Source organism: Zeus faber (assembly GCF_960531495.2).
Source record: "Zeus faber genome assembly, chromosome: 8".
Lineage (NCBI taxonomy): Eukaryota > Metazoa > Chordata > Actinopteri > Zeiformes > Zeidae > Zeus > Zeus faber.
This window is the reverse complement of record NC_137195.1, coordinates 22,503,211-22,523,141: the sequence shown is the minus strand read 5'-3', so window position 1 is coordinate 22,523,141 and position 19,931 is coordinate 22,503,211. Positions and strand designations below refer to the sequence as shown.

At 41.4% G+C, this 19,931-nt stretch overlaps 1 protein-coding gene across 1 annotated transcript; it reads left to right on the top strand.

Moving 5' to 3' along the window:
* Positions 1 to 2,890: 2,890 nt before the first annotated feature.
* On the top strand, positions 2,891 to 14,667 carry LOC307233499 (lipid scramblase CLPTM1L-like; the record flags this gene model as incomplete). Its single annotated transcript, XM_080004835.1, has 17 exons — positions 2,891 to 3,094; positions 3,635 to 3,726; positions 3,832 to 4,009; positions 4,241 to 4,368; positions 4,644 to 4,722; positions 4,807 to 4,924; positions 5,225 to 5,319; positions 5,401 to 5,485; positions 6,410 to 6,510; positions 7,173 to 7,238; positions 7,591 to 7,641; positions 7,733 to 7,815; positions 12,592 to 12,626; positions 12,784 to 12,839; positions 13,146 to 13,190; positions 13,759 to 13,892; positions 14,598 to 14,667. 17 exons carry the CDS (start codon positions 2,891 to 2,893, stop codon positions 14,665 to 14,667), a joined length of 1,620 nt encoding a protein of 539 aa, XP_079860961.1.
* Positions 14,668 to 19,931: the final 5,264 nt, after the last annotated feature.

Below are 19,931 nucleotides of genomic sequence, written 5' to 3'. Positions count from 1 at the left end.
ACCTTTCATTTGGCGAAAAGTAATTTATGTTAATCCAGCATTAACATTTACACACACACACACACACACACACACACGCACACACACACACACACACACACACACACACACACACACACACACACACACACACACACACACACACACACACACACACACACACACACACACACACACACACACCGGGTGGAAAGTAAGAACGAATGAAAAAGAGTTTCATGCAGCGTTGTTACAATACTTGAGTATGTTGTAACGGTGCTTTGAGCATGATTAAAATATGGTACTTTTACTTGAATTAATTTCCAAACAAAGTACTGTACTGCTAGTTTCAATTTTCAGAAATGTTACAGAGTAGACAGTCAACATAGGATCTGCATTCCACCCGTAAATAAAACTGGAAAAAAAAAAAACAAGAACAAATTGTGGGAACCATTTAAAAGATTAGAATTCTAGAGCCAGATTAAGCCAAGCGTGTGTGTGTTGGGTGAGGAAGAATCCTAGCAGACCACCTTCGGCACGGCACCCAAAAAAAGAAACACACCGGTTCAGAAATGAGGAGCGGTGACCAGGTGCAGCATTCCGGAAAACTCGCTCGGAATAAGCGGCGATCCGATACATTTGCAGGGGCTGACTTTTCGTACAGATGTTATTCCGGGACCTTAAATGGGTTTTCTGCTCCTTCATCAACGGGGATGATGTGCTACGCTACATGCTAGGGATTTCACGACTACTGATTTTGATTTTTCTGAGCTGCCAAGGTTTTCACCACAGTAGTCGACAATTTGTCTTATCCCTATCACAAAGACGTAAGGAGAGGAGTTCTGGGTCACAATGAAAATGCTATCTTGTAAATTCAATTAGGAGAATTTTTCAATACTACACAGCTGAATTCCGATTTAAATCTAAATACAAAAATGATGTCCACGACTAGTCGTCCAACTAGTGATTATATTAGTCGACTGGTTGACCAGTTGGTGAAAGCCCTAGTATATGGCATGTTACATTTTGCCGTTGCAGTATATTGTCTATACATATTGGAAGTTTGAAAGTTGAAGATTGCCATAAACACATTTGGACAAACATTGTACACATTTGTATTGAACTGCTGTGACGCTCCGAGCCATACTCGGGCCAGACTAACCTGCTTCCGAGCCATTGGGTTGCCATGGTAACCCAGCTGCATCTCAAGCTCAGCTCTGAGGCACCGTTTTTAGCCCGGAAGCTCACCAGACCGGTGGATACAAGCGAAAAACAAAAAACCAAGACGCAACACAACCAAGCAGGGGCAGCAGGTCCGCTGAAGAAAACAGACCTTGACGTTATACAACCACGAAACCGGGAGAATAGCTGAAGCTAACACATCGGCCACAGGAAATCAAGCGATACCTAAACTAGGGCAAAACAGCGGTTGGCGGGAATGGATCTAAATTGAAGAATTGGCTGCAGGCTCTCTCTGGCATGTACACTAAAAACAACAACCGTCCATTAATGCCAATAAAGAGTCGTGGCATTCTCCACATACCTGCGCCATGGCTACACCTCGTTGGGTGTGGAAACTTTAAAAAAAAAACAACAACAACAACAACATCTGCGTCCATCTGTTCGGAGATGAGGAAATACGAAAACCCTGTGACCTATATCCGGCGAGAGAACGCATATTTTCTTTTACTTCGCTGGATTTTTCTTTTTTATTATTATTATTAAAAAATAAAAATAAATGCACGTATATTTAACTGTGATTTTTACATTGGGACTAGCTAGTTACTTCGTGTTGAAGATGACCAAGTTCCTTACATTGCACTTAAAAAGTTCGCCGAACCGCTTCGTGTTCACTTGACGCTCGGGTGAGCACTACCCTCTTGTGGTTAAAGTTGTCTATTACACTGGCGGAAGAATGGCGATAAGCGGAAAACCGTACGTATTAACAGAAGAAATGACAAATATCAGCATGAAGAACGGGCGGATAAAGAAAAGGCTGCTATATATGTTCGTTGTTTATCTCTCTGTTCTTGTGTACGTCGCATCTACGTCTGTATGCGCCCGTTTTGAAATTCAAGATTCAAGATTCAAGATTCAAGATTCGTATTTGTCACATACATATACATACTTTCATACATATATGCAGTGACATGTATTAACTGCAGATTGCAATTGCAATCTGTTTTGTTTTTTGTTGTTGTTTTTTATTCCTTTGCTTTTGTAGAATAGAATACAATTGAATAGACGGATATGAGACAGAAAACCAGCAGCAGAAGAGTCGAGAGGATGTCGACATTGTCCGCAAGTGGAGAGGCGCCCTCCGCAAAGCCCAAATGAAAGCGGATGCTATAACTCCTGCAGACCACCGGGTGTCGCTGTTCTCCCCGTTTTCAACCTCCCGGAGCGAAAGGATCCCAGCGCCGTGCTGGGCATTACCCACAGGGCTGTGACGTCATTTTGTTCAAGCGTTTAATATAATCGATCAAATCTATATGCAACGTGAAATAACGGCTGAGATAAAGGAAGACTCAATGTTAGGTAGGACCTATTATTATTATTATTATTATTATTATTATTATTATTATTATTATTAGTTTGTTAGGGATCTGTACGTACAACTATTTAATCTTTCTAGCTACTGAATTTCTGCAAAAGTTTTTCTTTCTTTATGACGGAGTTCAGAGAACAAAATGGGCCGACGCGACTCGGAATGGCCGATCTCGGCTTCAGCATCTTCCCTGGCGGGCGCGGACCGGGCGAGGAGGCCCCATCCGGGACACCTGCAACCGGAAGGATGCTGCTGTGGCAGGAGGAGGAGGAGGAGGAGGAGGAGGAGGAGGGTGGTGGGCGGCGAGCTCGACGTTAACCTGAGCGTGGATTCCTGGACCTCCATAAAGCCCGAACTGAAAGCATGTTTCCATGGTGTTGTTCCAAGCCCGCGGGAGACGGCGGGAGCAAGACGGGCGCCTTCGCGAAGGTCTTCCTGGGGGTGTTCGTGGTGTACATGCTGCACACCGCCTGGGTGCTGTACGGCTTCATGCACACCAAACCCTGCGACAGGGCGAGAGGAGAGCAGTGCGTCTCCTCCTACCTCGGGGACAGACCCAGGCTGCAGGTGGGTCTGACAACTAGGTGCGTGTGCGTGTGTGTGTGTGTGTGTGTGTGTGTGTGTGTGCGTGCGTGTGTGTGTGCGTGCGTGTGTGTGTGTGTGTGCGTGCGTGTGTGTGTGTTTAAGGATGGAAACATTTAGGTCCTTTACATTATACAACATTATTCCTTTAATAAAAATAAATAATGGTGGTGGGGGGGGGGGGGGGGGGAACGATATAATAATCAATTTACTTAAATACGTTTTTATACGTACTGTTTTACCTTTAATTACAAAAAAAAACAAAAACCATTCCTACATATGCATTTGCTTTGCTGTAACCTATGAACTGATGTATGGAAATTAATGAAATAATTAAAAAATTAAAAATAGAGTGGCATGTCAATCATACTCAATAAAGAAGAACTCCAACACGCACGATTTACCCGCCTGTATTTTACCGTCTCAAAATAGGTCTTTTTTTTTTTTAAACTCTTTTATCTTTTCTATTCTATGTCTTTGTATTCTATTTTCGCGCTTACGCTGTGCTTCTCACGTTTGAACTAGTTGAGTATTTTTACCTGCCTGGTCCCGGATGACAGCCAGCTCAACCTCGTTTTCAAAATCGATCCCTTTGACCTACATTCTGCGTTTGAAAAGTAGGTTTGTCATGCAAGTCCTCCAATGAAGAGTAACATTCACTCATTCAGCTGGGACTCAAGTATTTCCTTGACCGTCCCTTTTTTTTTTTTTTTATTCTTTAGAAAGGTGAATGTCCTGATACCAGAGGAGACCCGTGCCAACGGTAGTCTCTATGCAATGGTGTACATCCACAAAGCTGGAGTTTCACCTCTGGAGGACAGCAAAGAAGTCCACTACGCCGCCCAGCTCACCACCTACATCACACCGAGACGCGCGGAAGGACAAAGGGAGAAGCGTAAGGTAGAATGAGAGTGGCATCGCGACGCCGAAAAAAAGAAAAAAAAAAAATCCTTCCAGATCCCTGAAGCTGGCAGTTCCCCTTGAATGCAAAACTCCTCGCAAAGGTCAAATATGCATTGCCATGCAAACCAGGTTCTTGACTGAAGACACAGTGTCTAAGAATTAGAGATTTTGAAATGTTTTTTTTACCGGTACCGCTCACCATCAACTTTTTCATTTTCTCTCTATTAGGAAACTTCTTCCAGATCAGAGAGTCCTGTTTCTTACTGGAAACCGCGCCTGTCAGTCACTGTGATGTCGGATCACTTTGTCTTTAACAGAGCGGGACTTCCCAGCGACGTGAGGCGTCACATGCGCGTGTAAGTCACTCAGGTCGAGCTTAAAGTAGAGCATGGAGTCAAGCCTAAAGCCAAGCCTAAAGTCAAGCCTAAAGCCAAGCCTAAAGTCAAGCCTGTCCAATGGGGTTGCAGGAGCATCCAGTTAAATTTAAGGAGTACGGTATCAGTAGTAGCCAGGAGCTATACACCAGGCCTGGTTCTGCCTGATCACTGCTCATGAAAAAAATAATAAAGCTTTTTGGTCCAGGACTCAACTATTTAAATAAATAAAAGTCCCCATTTCTGGTGTTCTCCAGCTCTCAGGACGGGAGGAAGATGGTCTACCTTCCTCTGCTTCTCGTGGATCAGCTCAGCGTCAGAGTGAGCGACCTCATGGTACGACCCATGCACGCGCTCTATATTTCATCCCTCTGCTCAGCTTCCTTTTTGACTATCAATCCGTCCATCCGTCATTCACAGGAAATCAACGGTAGCACTCCGCAGCTCCCTCTCGCTGTGTCCTACGAGGGAATCTCTCTCAGGAGGTTCAGGTTTTGGGTGCACCTGCAGGACGTGGTTTACTCCCTACGGCAGTTTGGTGAGCTACCCTCATACTGTTATTATTATTATTATTATTATTATTATTATTACTGTTATTATTATGTTGTTTTTTAAATTTACTTAAAGTTGTGACAGTTGATTTTTTTAAAGGTGTTATTATACATCTTTGAGACATATTTAGACTATGCTAGTGTGGTAGACTTGGTAATATTACATTAAAGAAAATCCAGTTTGAGTTAGAAGAGAAAACAACCAGCCTTACAAAATTCGAAAAAACAATTAATCGATCAAAGCCAATTTTCAAATTTTATTTTCACCTTTTATTCTTGATTTCAAGGCTTCACGGAAGAAAACATCGATGAAATCAAGGAGACGCTGCTGGGCTCCAACCTCTACCTGCTGCTGCTCACTGCACTGGTCACAGCGCTGCACGTAAGACCACACAGCGCTGCACACAAATAAATCACATGGATCATTTCCACCTTTGTTAATATTATAGCTTATGCATTGCAGCTCATCTGTGAGTTCCTGGCCCTTAAGAACGACATCAGCTGCTGGAGGAAAAAGAGCAGCATGGCAGGAATGTCCAGGAAGGCAGGTGAGAAAGATCCAACTCCTACAATTATAGTGTGACACCAGACGGGTGTTTACCAGTCTACATATTTGTAAGCACTATAATAAATTGTATGATTGTTCATTTTATTTTATTTATTTTTTATTTTTTTTATTGAAAGTCGAATAGAATAGAATACCTTCAAGCTAAACATGTAGAGAAATGTATTTTTAATGGACAAATATTCCATAAGCACTAGAGCCATAAGGAACCTTCGGTGTCCTCAGTGGTAGAAACAGTACAGGCGCATACAGTGTTTTATTGGCCGGAAGCTGTTAAAATGGCAGTGTGAATAATGTGCAATCAAACTAATTATAATCTATAAAGAAAATGGGGGAAGGCCAGTAGAATATTTCCCTCTCACCGACCCATACATTAGGTTTTCCACATTTATTTCCACACTTTCTAATCAACTGTCCTTAAGTCAAAACGCATGATGTTGTGAATTAATGAATTCATAATTATAATCAATATGATTAATAATATTGATATAATAACAATGATTATAATGATAATAACAATCATTTAAAAATGTAGGAGGAAATGTACAACACATATTGTTATCCATTATGGATGTTAAATCACAGCCATTTTGTTTGAGTAAATACATCTGCCATAGTGAGTGAGTTCACTTTTACAACTGGAAATTAAAGACAATATATTCTTGGCAGGATTGTGTCCATTTTAGTCTGACTTGGCTAAAAATATGCTGACTACAAAGCATATTTAAAGAACATAATTTTAAATCAAAAGTTCACAGCTTTAGCTACATTATCATGCAGGTAGAAATAATAGATTTCTGACCGTTATAGATACTTTGGGCTGTGTCATTTAATTTAGCATTTCTTTCTTTCTTTCTTTCTTTCTTTCTTTCTTTCTTTCTCCCTTCCTCCCCCATGTTGTGTGTAGTTCTGTGGCGCTGTCTGAGCACCCTGCTGATCTTCCTCCACCTGCTTGAGGAGACTAGCCTACTGGTGCTGGTTCCTGTGGGACTGGGAGCTTGCGTAGAGGTACGTCACCTCCACTCCACTTTGTATTGACATGGAAGTAATGGAAACAGCCAAACTGTGTACTGTACAAACACCTACTGTATGTGTCGACTCCTTAAACTTAGATCTGCACTAACGTCTGTGTTTCATCAGACTTTTTGCAGCTAGAGGATTATTTTTAAGCAGCAGGATGGTGTGGGATGATTTTGCTGGTGGGTTTTAATCTAAATCAGGACTAAACTAATTCTACTTCAATTTGAAATGCATTTCTGAGATGTTGCTCAATTTGAGATTAATTAGTTCCAGACAAGGAAGGACAAGTCAGCTCCTTCTGTCTGGTCTCGGTGCTGGTCTTAGTCCAGATAATCCATTTCCTCTGTTGTGAAGGTCGACCTGGAGGTTAAACCTGACTCAGGCCAGGTTAAACTTAAGCCTTCACTGAGACCTAGATTATCTCTAAACTTCCTTCTGGAAATCATATTTTTTTTAAACCAAGACCAGGGCAAGTCTGAGGCTTTTTTAAACTATGACTGAGAAAGGCCGTTTCAGTTGGTCCGGGTGAAAAGTGTGATTTAGTCGAACATTTTGTCAGAATAATTTCCTGCCAACATACTATCCACTGCACTGTCTCATAAGGTAATTGTTGTCTATTTGTTGACCCTGGTCCTGTTCCATTTCCCAAGGTATGGAAGGTCTTCAAAGTCTTCAAGATCCACGTGAAATGGAAGAGCTACAGGTCCATTATTCATGTGAGCGCAATTATTTTGAAAGGAAACTGGAGTTAACGACCACGAGCCCACTACAATTAAAGTGACTTAAAAAGACAAATAACTTGAATGTATTGACAGCGTATGAACGTGACTCGGGTGTGCACCTTATCCAAAGCTCTATTTATATAGTTAAAACTGAGTTATCCACTCATTAACTATGAATAGAGAACCTAATTCATTGACCCAGATGAAATTAACTCAATGTTGAGTGTTGATGTGTGAGAAACTGCTCTAGTATCACTTGCCTAACCTCTCGACGGCTCAGTGAGATTGCATAAGTCACACAAACACAAATGAATGAATGAAGATGTCGATGACCTTTCCATCTCAGGTTCAGAAGCCGGAGGAAGTGGAGAGGAAGACGGTGGAGTACGACACTCAGGTACAGTATATGATTCTGTCTATTGGTTCTCTTGATGTGGTCAGAGTTTGATCTAAAATGACACCAAACCGTTGTTGTCATCGGTGGTCAGGCTTGTAGGTACCTCTCCTACCTGGTCTACCCTCTTTGTATCAGCGGAGCCATTTTCTCCCAGGTCTACCTGCGCTACAAGAGGTAAGCAGGTAGCACTTACAATCCATTGTAATGCTTATTATTTTCATTATTTTTTTATGATGCGTCAATTATTTTTCAACATTTTAATTACTTTACTGAGATCGCCTATTTGTTTTAATGCTGGCTGCTATGAAAATGCAATTTCCATATGGGGATAAATAGAGTATATCAAATGTTATCAAATCTAGTTATTATTATTATTATTAGGGGTCCAGCCTGCATAGTTTTAAATCTAAATGTATTTGAAACAGAAGAACAGCGGAAGCTAGGAACACAGTTTGCGTCTCGTCTGAACCAGTATGTCACAAGCATCTTGTGGTTTAAGGTTCATCCAAATTGCTCCACATACGGAGCAGAAATTAGTGGAAAAACTGGCAAATTTGACTGAAATCACAGACACAGTTTAATGCATTCAACGCCAAAATATGTTCAACCCGGCTAAAAGTATCTGGAACGCAACAATGACATAACCTACAAACACAGTTGTCGTTTAAACCGATATGTCACAAGCATCTCGTAGTTTAAATTTACTCCAAATCGATCCACGTAGAGAGCAGATATTAGGGAAAAACCAACAACATTTGACCCCAAATATTCAGCTGGTGCTGCTTGACTGACATGCCGCTATTTGGAAACAAAATGAACGAGATGAGTTTTACAGTAAGACACTTTATGACGTCATAATACTATTTACTATAAATTTGTAGGTTCTGATTCAGAATGTCCATTTACACCATGTCTAGTGTGTGGCGTAGACTCCTTCACTCTGTAGTGGTTAGAGATTACAAACTATGCGTTTACGTGTGTATTTACGTACTTTCTTACCTGGAAGATGTCTGTGGATTTGTTCGATTGATATTTTATCTCAATTGTCTCCATTACTTTGCCGGATTAATGAAAAATATTTAAAAGTATTAGTTCACAAAAACCTGTGACCACGTCGAGTCAAGTCCACTCAAATGTATGTGATGTGAATGAGTGATGCGAGGCATCAGAAAAATAGAAGCTGTTATATGGTAAATACTCACAGAAATACCACAACATTTTTCATCGAAATGTCACTTATTGAAAATGTAATTCAAGAAAAAAAGTCACCACTAAAATTACTGGGTGACGCAGTGTCCACACTGCGTCACCCAGGAACGATCATAATCCTTAAAACAACGTTCTGCAGGGATATATAAACTGAACACCAGAAGAGAACACATGCAGTGACATAAGTGCATGTTGATTGGTCCAGACAAGTCCACAATGTTTGTAACTTTTGTGACTTGTGATGCATTTCACAGAAGCCAGAAAACTGTAATACTTACTGTACCTTAAAGGAATAAACTGGACCCTGTGTATTGCTGTCTGCAGCAATATTTATTATTATTATTATTATTATTATTATTATTATTATTATTAGTAGTAGTAGTAGTAGTAGTAGTAGTAGTAGTAGTAGTAGTTGTAGTAGTAGTAGTAGTATTATATTATTATTAGTTTTATTATCACCCTGTGGGCTGACCACCTGCAGGGATAGGCGTTGGGGTCGGGTGCAATGTCAGTCGAGCGGCGGGCAAAGGCAGGGGCCTGGGCCTGGTGATCCTCGGCATCGCAGACTAGTTCTAGGGACATGGAATGTCACCTCTCTGGCTGGGAAGAAGCCGGAGCTGGTGCGGGAGGTGAAGCGGTACCAAGTAGATATAGTTAGGCTCACCTCTACGCACAGCACTGGCTCTGGAACCAAACTCCTGGAGAGGGGCTGGACTCTCTCCTTTTCCATTGTTGCCAAGGGTGAGAGGCGCCAGGCAGGTGTGGGGATACTCACGAGCCCCCGGCTGAGTGCCGCTGTGTTGGAGTTCTCCACAGTGAACGAGAGGGTCGCCTCTATGCGACTACAAGGGGAAAGCTCTGACTGTTGTGTGTGCTTTTGCACCGAACACACGTAAAGGGTATTCGGCCTTCTTGGAGTTTCTGTGTGGCATCCTGGAAGGGGCTCTGCCTAGGGACTCTATATTTCTACTGGGAGACTTCAACGCTCACGTGGGCAACGATGGAGAAACCTGGAAGGGGGCGATTGGGAGTAAGGGCCTGCCTGATCTGAATCCTAGTGGTGCTTTGTTTATTGGACTTCTGTGCTAGTCATTGATTGGCCATAATGAACACCATGTTCGAGTATAGGGTGGCTCATAAGTGTACATGGTACCAGCCCACCTTAGGTCAAAGATCGATGATCGACTTTGTGGTCGTATCATCAGATCTGCGGCCATATGTCTTGGACACTCGGGTGAAGAGAGGAGCAGAGCTGTCAACTGATCACCACCTGGTGGTGAGTTGGATCAGATGGCGGGGGAGGCTGCCAGACAGACTTCATAAACCCAAACGTGTAGTGAGGGTGAACTGGGAACGCCTGGTGTATGCCCCTGTCCGCGAGGTCTTCAATTCCCACCTCCGGAAGAATTTTTCGCGCATCCCGGGGGAGGTTGGGGACATGGAATCCAAGTGGGTCATGTACAATGCAGAGGCGGCTGCTAGGAGCTGTGGTCAGAAGGCAGCCGGTGCCTGTCGTGGCGGTAACCCAAGAACCCATTGGTGGACATCAGCGGTGAAGGAAGACGTCACGCTGAAGAAGGAGGCCTTTCGGGCTTGACTGGCCCAGGGGTCTCCCGAGGCAGCAGACAGGTACGGGCAGGCTAGAATGGCTGCGGCTTTGGCGGTCACTGAAGCAAAAACCCAGGTATGGGAGGAGTTCGGGGAGGCTATGGAGACGGACTTTCGGTTGTCCTCAAGGAAGTTCTGGCAAACTGTTCGGCGACTCAGGAAGGTAAAGCAGGGCTTGGCTCAGGCTGTGTTCAGCGGGGGAGGAGAACTGCTGACCTGGACTGGGGATATTGTCGGGCTGTGAAAAGAGCACTTTGATGAACTCCTGAACTCGACCAATACATCCTCAGGGGAAGAGGCAGAGTCTGAAGACTTGGGGGAAGTCTCGTCCATATGCCTGGCAGAGGTCGCTGAGAAAGGCAAAAAGCTCCTCGGGGGCAAGGCGCCTGCAGTGGATGAGATTTGCTTTGAGATGCTGAAGGCTCTGGTTGATACGCCTCTTCAGTGTCGCATGGATGCCGGATACAGTACCTGTGGAGTGGCAGACTGGGGTGGTGGTTCCCATTTTTCAAAAGGGGGACCGGAGGGTGTGCATCAATTATAGTTGTATCACACTACTCAGCCTCCCCGAGAAAGTTTACTCCAGACTGCTGGAAAGAAGGCTCCGGCCAATTGTTGAACCTCAGATTTAGGAGGAGCAATGCGGATTCCATCCTGGACGTGGACGTGGACCAGCTCTTTACCCTTGCAGGGTTGCTGCGGGGGTCATGGGAGTTTGCCCATCCAGTCTACATGTGTTTTGTGGACCTGGAGAAGGCTTTTGACCGTGTCCCTCGGGGGATCCTGTGGGGGGTACTGAGGGAGTATGGGGTACTGGGGCCGTTGGTTCGAGCCATCCGGACCTTGTACAACCAAAATGAGAGCTTTGTTCGTATTCTTGGCACAAAGTCAAACACGTTCTCAGTGGGTGTTGGACTCCGCCAAGGTTGCCCCTTGTCCCCGATTTTGTTTGTGATATACATGGACAGGATCTCAAGGCGCAGCCAAGGTGAGGAGAGTGTCCGGTTTTGGAACCTCAGAATTGCATCTCTGCTTTTTGCAGATGATGTGGTGTTGTTGGCTTCATCAGACCGTGACCTCTAGCACACATTGGGGCGGTTTGCAGCCCAAGTGTGAAGCGGTCGGGATGATAATCAGCACCTCCAAGTCTGAGGCCATGGTTCTCTGCCGGAAAAGAGTGGATTACTCCCTCCGGGTTGGGAGCGAGTTGCTGCCCGAAGTGAAGGAGTTCAAGTATCTCGGGATCTTGTTCACGAGTGAGGGGAAAATGTAGCGTGAGATGGACAGGCGGATCGGTGCGGCGTCAGCAGTGATGCGGGCATTGTACCGGACCATTATGGTGAAGAGGGAGCTGAGCCGGAAGGCAATGTTCTCAATTTAGCAGTCCATCTATGTCCCAACCCTCACCTATGGTCATGAGCTTTGAGTAGTGACCGAAAGAACGAAATTGCGAACACAAGCGGCCGAAATTAGTTTCCTCTGTAAGGTGGCTGGGCTCAGCCTTAGAGCCAGTTGAGGTGGTTCGGGCATCTGATCAGGATGCCTCCTGGGCGCCTTCCTTTGGGGGCACGTCCAACTGGTAGGAGACCACGGGGTAGACCCAGAACACGCTGGAGGGATTACGTATCCCAGCTGGCCTGGGAACGCCTCGGGGTCCCCCAGGAGGAACTGGAAAACGTTACCGGGGGGAAGGGGGCCGGAGCTCCTTGCTCAGCCTGCTGCCACCGCAACCCGGCCCCGGATAAGCGGAAGAAAATGGATGGATGGATGGATTATTATTATTATTATTATTATTAATAACAATAATTATAATAATATATTATTATTGTTATTGCTGATAATAATTTTATAGTTTTTTTAATAATACTATAATATATTATATAGCTCTATACATTTTTATAGAGCACCTGTCAAAATAAAAGTGTAGTAAATATGCAGATGGTCAAACAAATGAATTAAAAAAAAACATTTTTATTAGGCTCTGAATTGGAACATTTTATAAATATTTTTGTTATAATCAAATTACATGTCCACCCAAACCCTACCCAAAATCTTTAGATAAGGTTCAACAAGAGTAAGATTGAAAAATGATATTTGACTGGGTGTCCTAATTGATGATATCTGTGTTGGTAGTTACTACTCCTGGTTAATCAACAGCCTGGTGACTGGTAAGTAACATTATTAAATACAACAGATGACACTACAGCCCAATCGTTTCAAACTATTTACATTATTCATTATTCTCGTCTCACATAAGAGTTGTTTTGTTGTTGTTTTCCCCCTTTTTTCTCTTCAAGTCCTCAATTCCTCTCTTCCTTCCAACAGGAGTTTACGCCTTTGGCTTCTTGTCGATGGCTCCACAGCTTTACATCAACCACAAGGTGAGTCCAGACTGAGACTGTACAGTAAATAGATAGATAGATAGATAGATAGATAGATAGATAGATAGATAGATAGATAGATAGATAGATAGATAGATAGATAGATAGATAGATAGATAGATAGATAGATATGTATACTTCTACCACAACACAGAGAGGGAAATATTTGAACATTTCAAATGAGCTCGATAGCGAAAGGCCTTTGTCCTAATAGTCTTGACTGAAAGGAAATGAAATGATTTGCATTATGTGTCCTATTTAATATTCCATTTATTGTGTTTCATCAACATTCTCTCTCTCTCTCAGTTGAGGTCCGTGGGGCATCTGCAGGGCACAGTGTTGATGTACAGGGTGAGTAACAACATTAAACGACATTCACATACACATAAGGAATTAAATCTATGATTTATATATAAATCATGTCATCTTTTACACTGCCTAACCATACACAGGGTTCTCATTAGGTCCCTGAGATGCTTGAAGTGCATGAATTTCGTCCTCAGAAGTTTAAATACTGGAATAACTTGAAACAGTATATATAACAAGTATATACTGTATATACACAGTATAAACACAGTGTGTGTATGTGTATATATATATATATATATATATATATATATATATATATATATATATATATATATATATATATATATATCGTGTGTATATACTGTGTATATACAGTATATGAAAAAATAATAGACAATGAGATTATATTATATTTTAATAAATAAAGAACACATTGAAAATTGATTATATTTGTTTTGTGTGAACATTGTACATCTCAGGACCATTGTGCAATTGTATAGGACACCTGAATATTTATCTGCTCTTAATGCATACTATATAATTATAATGTATAATGTATATGCCAAAAAAAAAAAACACAAAAATGACAAGCCTTGTTTGGTCTCGACAGGGAGTGAACACCTTCATATCAGACCTGTGCTCCTGCGTCTCCTTCTTCTCCTCCGCCGGATCCTTCTCCTCCTCCCATCAGCTCTCCTGCTTCAGAGACGAGCTCCTCTTCCTCCTCTTCCTCTACCAGCGCAGGTGGGACACAGGAACAACAACAAACAAATTGAAGTCTTCAGTGGCTCTCATTTATAAATCATGGGTAGCAGGAATTTGTGTCTGAGCAGGAATTTCTAAATTACACACATTTGGCTGTTTTTAGTGGCTGTGATTTATTTAACATAAAATTAACACCTGCTCAGAACCATTTTTACAGTATGGTGAAATTTGAAGTATAATGATAGTTAAAAATGATGGTTGGAAACAAACTATACTGTACAAACTGTAACAACTTAAATACATAGGATCATTTCTCAGTATAATGCATGCCCTGTATACCCATACCAATAACTTGTCCCGTACATAGAATCGCATTTGTATATTCTGTATATTTTTATATATTTGACTTTCTCTGTTTTGTATTTTTTATATGAAATATTATTATATTTTTATTTAATTTTTTCTTTACTTTTTTTGTATTTGATTTTAATTTATATTTAAACTTTTGTTTTATTTTATTTTTTATTTTTTTATATTTATATTGAATTGAAATGTAAACAATCTTCAGACTGTTAAGCCTTTTTAAATGACAATCTTCTATAGAAACGCACTCATAATCATCATGACAAATTCCTCGTACATGAACTGACTCTGATTCCGATTCCGGTTATTGTATTTACTTGTGTGAATGATCACGATGCAAACCTATATTGAAATGAATCTCCGTATCTCTATCTCCACCAGGCGCTACGCCCTCAGCGCCGCCAGAGGTCGTGAGTCAGGGAGCCACAGCAAGAAACTCAAGTCCCACTGAGGTGAAGACACGTGGAGGAAGCTTTCCACGGAGACATGAAAGCCAGAACGCAAGATGCATCAACGAAGTGAAAATAAGATGGAGCGGCAAACTTGAAAGAGTCCCCGAAGTGGAAGAAGATTTTCACTCAAAACTCTGTCGATCGAAAGCCTCCTTCACACCCAATGCGTGATCGTATCCGACAGTCGGATCCTCGCGTCACAAAATATGTCAGGGAAAATGGGAGAACTTGTTTTTTCCAGTACAACAGCGTTTTGTAGTTTGCTCAGCTGGGCATTTGCCATTTTCCATGAATGAGAGTTTAAAACTCCCTTTATATAGTGTTTGCAAAGTGGGACAAGAATAAACACAATTCACTGAGATAAAAATTGATTTATTGTAGTGAATATGGTGACATCCAAGGATGAAGTTTACTATTTGCCACATGAAAAATGGGAGCAAACTACAGCTTTTGGCATGCGCAATCTGACTCTCCATGAGAATGAATGGATTTCCGGTTTGTTCTTGTCGTTTATCGTATTCAGTGTGAAGCAGGCTTTAGGTGATTTCAAAAAACACTGATTTTTTTTTTCCTCCGCTTTGCATGATCTCAGCTAGAACTCCTCTCTCCTGCTCTCCTGCCCCAACAGAAGAAAAAAACACACACAAAAACACTTTCCCTGCACCAGGCTGACATCCTTCTGCAGATTCCACTCCATTATCTAGAAGCCGGAGAAGGAAAGAAATCAGCCAGACACCTACGTGTTAAAAGCCAAGGTGTGTAGCATCCTTTTCTCATCCTCTCTTCATTATTCCTGTGTTCATTTTGTTTTTATTGGTTTGAATGATATTTCATTTTAATTATAAAATTGTATTAATTGCATTTATTGTAAATGTATTTATTGTTTTTGGAATATGTAAAAAAAATATATATGTGAAATAATTTGTCTGAAATGAAAAATGGCACAGAACGGCTTAAAAATATTTAAGATTCCAGGTGTAAAATAATGCTGTTTTTACCCATAGTAAAGGGAATGTCCGACATGTAGCACTCCCGTCAAATATCACAGTATCAGACCTGCCAACCTGTATGCATTTTGTGTACCAACCACACAATTCTTGTCTCAAAATACGTAGGTACAAAATGCCAGCTGAAACTACAAAAAAAAATGATAATAACGTGAGATACATCTGCCAGTTTTCAACTTAATCAGCCATGACTGGTGACCATATAGTTTAAGATTCTGTGCCTGTCAAATTTACACACTGATACTGTGCTCATGTACTGCACCGGTAAAAATCCTCCAATACTCAAACCCAATACCAACGTAATTATAACGCAGTTGTGTAGCTGACGCTCAAAAAACAGAGCAAAAGAAAGAAAGTGTCGTCTGTTTGGTAGTACTTCTAGGTAAACAATGAAGATTAGATAAATTATTTACCTATCGCCTGACAATATTCCCACATTGTGCAGACTGCGTTTCTACCACTCACAGCAGAGCTCAGATCGGGATGAAAAGTTTGACTCTTTTTTGAGACTCGGTTTTTGGCGAGTCACTCAATAAAACGAGTCGTTTGAATTGATTCACTTGGTTTAACGAAGGAAAGACTTCCAGTGAACGAGAGGGAGAGGAGTCGGCCATTTATTTTATTTGTTTATTTTTTTGTAATATTTGCACTTCATTTGCAAAGTACCATTTCAATATAATATAAATGTATATTTGCACTTAATAATGAAAGAGACTTTAATTTGAAGTTTGAACTGGACATTTCCATGTTAGTTATATGTTGTGTCCGTGAGAGTTACAGGTTGAATTATACTAAAACTTGGTGACAGTCCCATATTCAGTTTTATCGGAATTCAGTGTCCGTCTGTTATATTTAATTTTATTGGAGCCCAGCGACACCTCCATGTTCTATTATTGTTCCATAGTGAATAATGAACAATAATAAACAGTGTATGTGTCACAGTGTAAACAAGTATTTTCCCAAGGTTGGCAGGTCTGCAGTATGCATCCAAAAATGTATTCAAATGATACTGATCTATATCTTATTTTTCAAGAAACTGTAAAATACTGGAAAAAAAAAAAATGCACTTCTGCACTACTAATTTTGTCTGTACTTTATATGCTTTCCAGGTTTTTTGTTTTGAAGCACTTTTCGATTGGTTTTTAATCTGACGCACTACTGAAATGCATTATATTTACTTACAAGCGTCTCGATGCAACAAAATGTATTTGAATGAAAAAGAATGTTGAGTTGAGTAAACCCTTTGTGGCTCGAATCTGAAACTCTGATCCATAGAAGTTCAGATTTTTGTTTTCCTTATTATTTTTGGCTACAATTTATTAGATGTATGTGTGATATACCCAACAGAGCTGAAAGGACCGGTTGCAACCAGTCATGTGAAACCAGGACACGAGTCAGATTTCCAGCTCCTCTATAATAATCTAGAATAGCGGTTCCCAACCTTTTCGGACTCAGAGCCCACTTGAAAATCTCAAAACTGTTCACGGCCCGCATCAGCCCAGAAGTAATACGGGAGCCAAACAGTGCGTTCTCAGACGATATATATTTTAAAAATCATACGCATTCTCATACATACAGTGCAGTAGTGGTAAAACAAAAATGAAGTGGGTTAAACGTAAACTTATATCTATGGAACTTTCGCGTAAGGAGAGATCCACGAGATTGCCCTTCTCTTTTGCGCTCAGGCCTGCGAGGGTCTTGTCACTGTGGCTGGCAAATGGCTTTTCCATCCAGCTGCAATGCACTTCTGGGATGGGGAAGCATTCACGCAGCTTGGTCCTCAAACCATGCAGGTGCTCTTTGACTTGATTGATCACGGTGACAGGAAGCCGCATTTCTTCCTTTGTCAAAGAATCAACTCGCCTGGCCCGCATACCCATTTTCCTTATGGTCGCTTCTATTTTTTTCTGGACATTGAACATGGTCACTGCTTTGACTTGGAGACTGAGTTTGAGTCCATTTCAGTGGCTGAAAATGTCGGCCAGGTATCCCGATTTAGCCAGCCACTCAAAATCACAGAACCGATGTTCAAGTTCAAACTTTGTGTCGAGAAAAAACACCCCTCACCTCATCACGCAATTCAAAAAGTCGCATCAGTACCTTCCCCCTTGAGAACAACCGGACTTCAGTGTGTAACACAAGCTGCTTATAGTCACTGCCCATCTTGTTACATAAAACGGGAAATAAAGGTGATTGCAGTGGGCGCCTTTTGATGAAGTTGACTCTGACCGCCTGATCTAGAACAGTCTTTAGACCTGCAGCATTTTCTTTACAGCCAGTGCTGCTCTGTGTATACTGCAGTGGGCAGATGCTACGAGTGAAGCCACAGCTTTCACGCAGGTGATGACTCCTCTGTGCTGGCCAAGCATCGCACGGGCCCCATCAGGCTCCCACACATTTGGACCAATCAATCCCATTTGAAACTATGAACGCGTTCAGAATGTCAAAAATGGCCTCTCAGCAGTCGAAGGCGTCGGCAAAGCCTTGCAAAACAGGAACTCTTCTTTTATCTCTCCATTGTTTTCATACCTTACATAGGCAAGCAGGTTTGACAGATTTGTGATGTCTGTTGATTCGTCCAGTTGGAGGCATAAAAAGGACTCTTTCGAACGAACGTTATCAGCTGTCCTGACACATTCTCTGCCATCGCGTCAATCCTGCGTTTCACCGAGTTATCAGACAATGAGATGAGGTTGATTGGCTTGCACGCCTTCTCTCCTAACATCAGCCCCCCCAATCTCTTCTGTGGCGGGAAGAATTAACGCCTTTGCCTTCTCAGTGACCATACATGACGTTTCGATGACTTTCTTCTTGCCCTGATACTGCTTGAGTTTATTATTGAAAAATTCAAGCGGCCTGGACATGCACTGTTGGTGTTTTGTCTCGAGGTGACGGCGCAGTTCACATGGCTTCAGAGCTTCGTTTGATAAAATCTCGGAACACACCAGGCACAGCGGTAAAGGTTCGTCTTCCATGCCTGTCCAAAAAAATCCCAATGATAAATATTCAGCACTATACTTTCTCCGAACCTTTCTTGTTTGTTTGACAGGCTGGACTGTCCTGCCGGTACTTCGCTTGTGGATGTGTACCAATGGCTTCTTTCTTCTTTTGACTATCACCTCAAGTTCAAAAATGTACAGGTGCATGTTGATCGTGGTCCCTCTTGGACGTAGTACGCCCTACCATAAGTTCCTCAGTGATGATGCATTTTTGAAGGTTTTAAAGAAAAAATACCGTGAATGATTATTTTTCTTTCACATTTAAAAACGTTTTTGTAGTTTATAATAATAATTAAAATAATTTTGTTATTATTTTTTCAATAAAATCGATGTGTTTTGCCCGCTGATCTAGAACAAATCATAGCTTGTGCATCTGTATGCACAGTGCATTGCCATGGCAACCAAACTGATCAGAGTTTGACTGCACTCCAAACTGAAAAAGCGCATCATGCAGTGACATCCTTCAGCCGCGGATGTAAACAGTATAAATATATTTTTTAATGACAAGTATTTAACACAAAACTTCACGTTCTTCACTTCACACGACACACACACACACACACACACGTGAGGGGCGTGTGCCGGTGCATTCCTCTCTTTCAATACAGAGATTACGCAGGATCACGTAATGTCGAAACAAACAAACGTACAAAGAAGATTTATTTTCGGTGAATTCTTATGAATGATTTGAAACTACTCAGGGGTCATTTTAACAAAGACCGCAATGAATAAAACAAAGGATGGAAAAAAAATTACAATTTCTAAAATTTAATACAAACACAGAAAACTATAAGCTTTAAAATAATGTTGATGGAACAATAGGTATGGAGATATCAAACTAATTTCTAGATATTTGTTTAGCGTAGTTCTACTGAGTCATTTGGCCTTTCTATTTTCACAATTTTTAATAACATAGAATAATATTTTTTGACATTTCATCATTTAATGTATATGTTGAACTTCCCAGAAAACATGTTATCCCACCTGAAGCAAAAAACCTTAATTTTATCATCCAATACACATGCATTACTTCTGGGGTGGGGGTGGGGGGGCATTTAACATTTAAAAAATATATAATAAGAAATTAAAGCAAAACTGAGGGGCACACATAAATTTGGATATTTTTATTGAAAACACAGTTTTTATGGGTTTTTTGTATGTGCTGTCTGGATGGGGAAACAGATCTACTTCTGAAAATAACAAAACTGTAATGTAATACATCTTTTATTCTGTAATATTCCATGACTATATACAGAC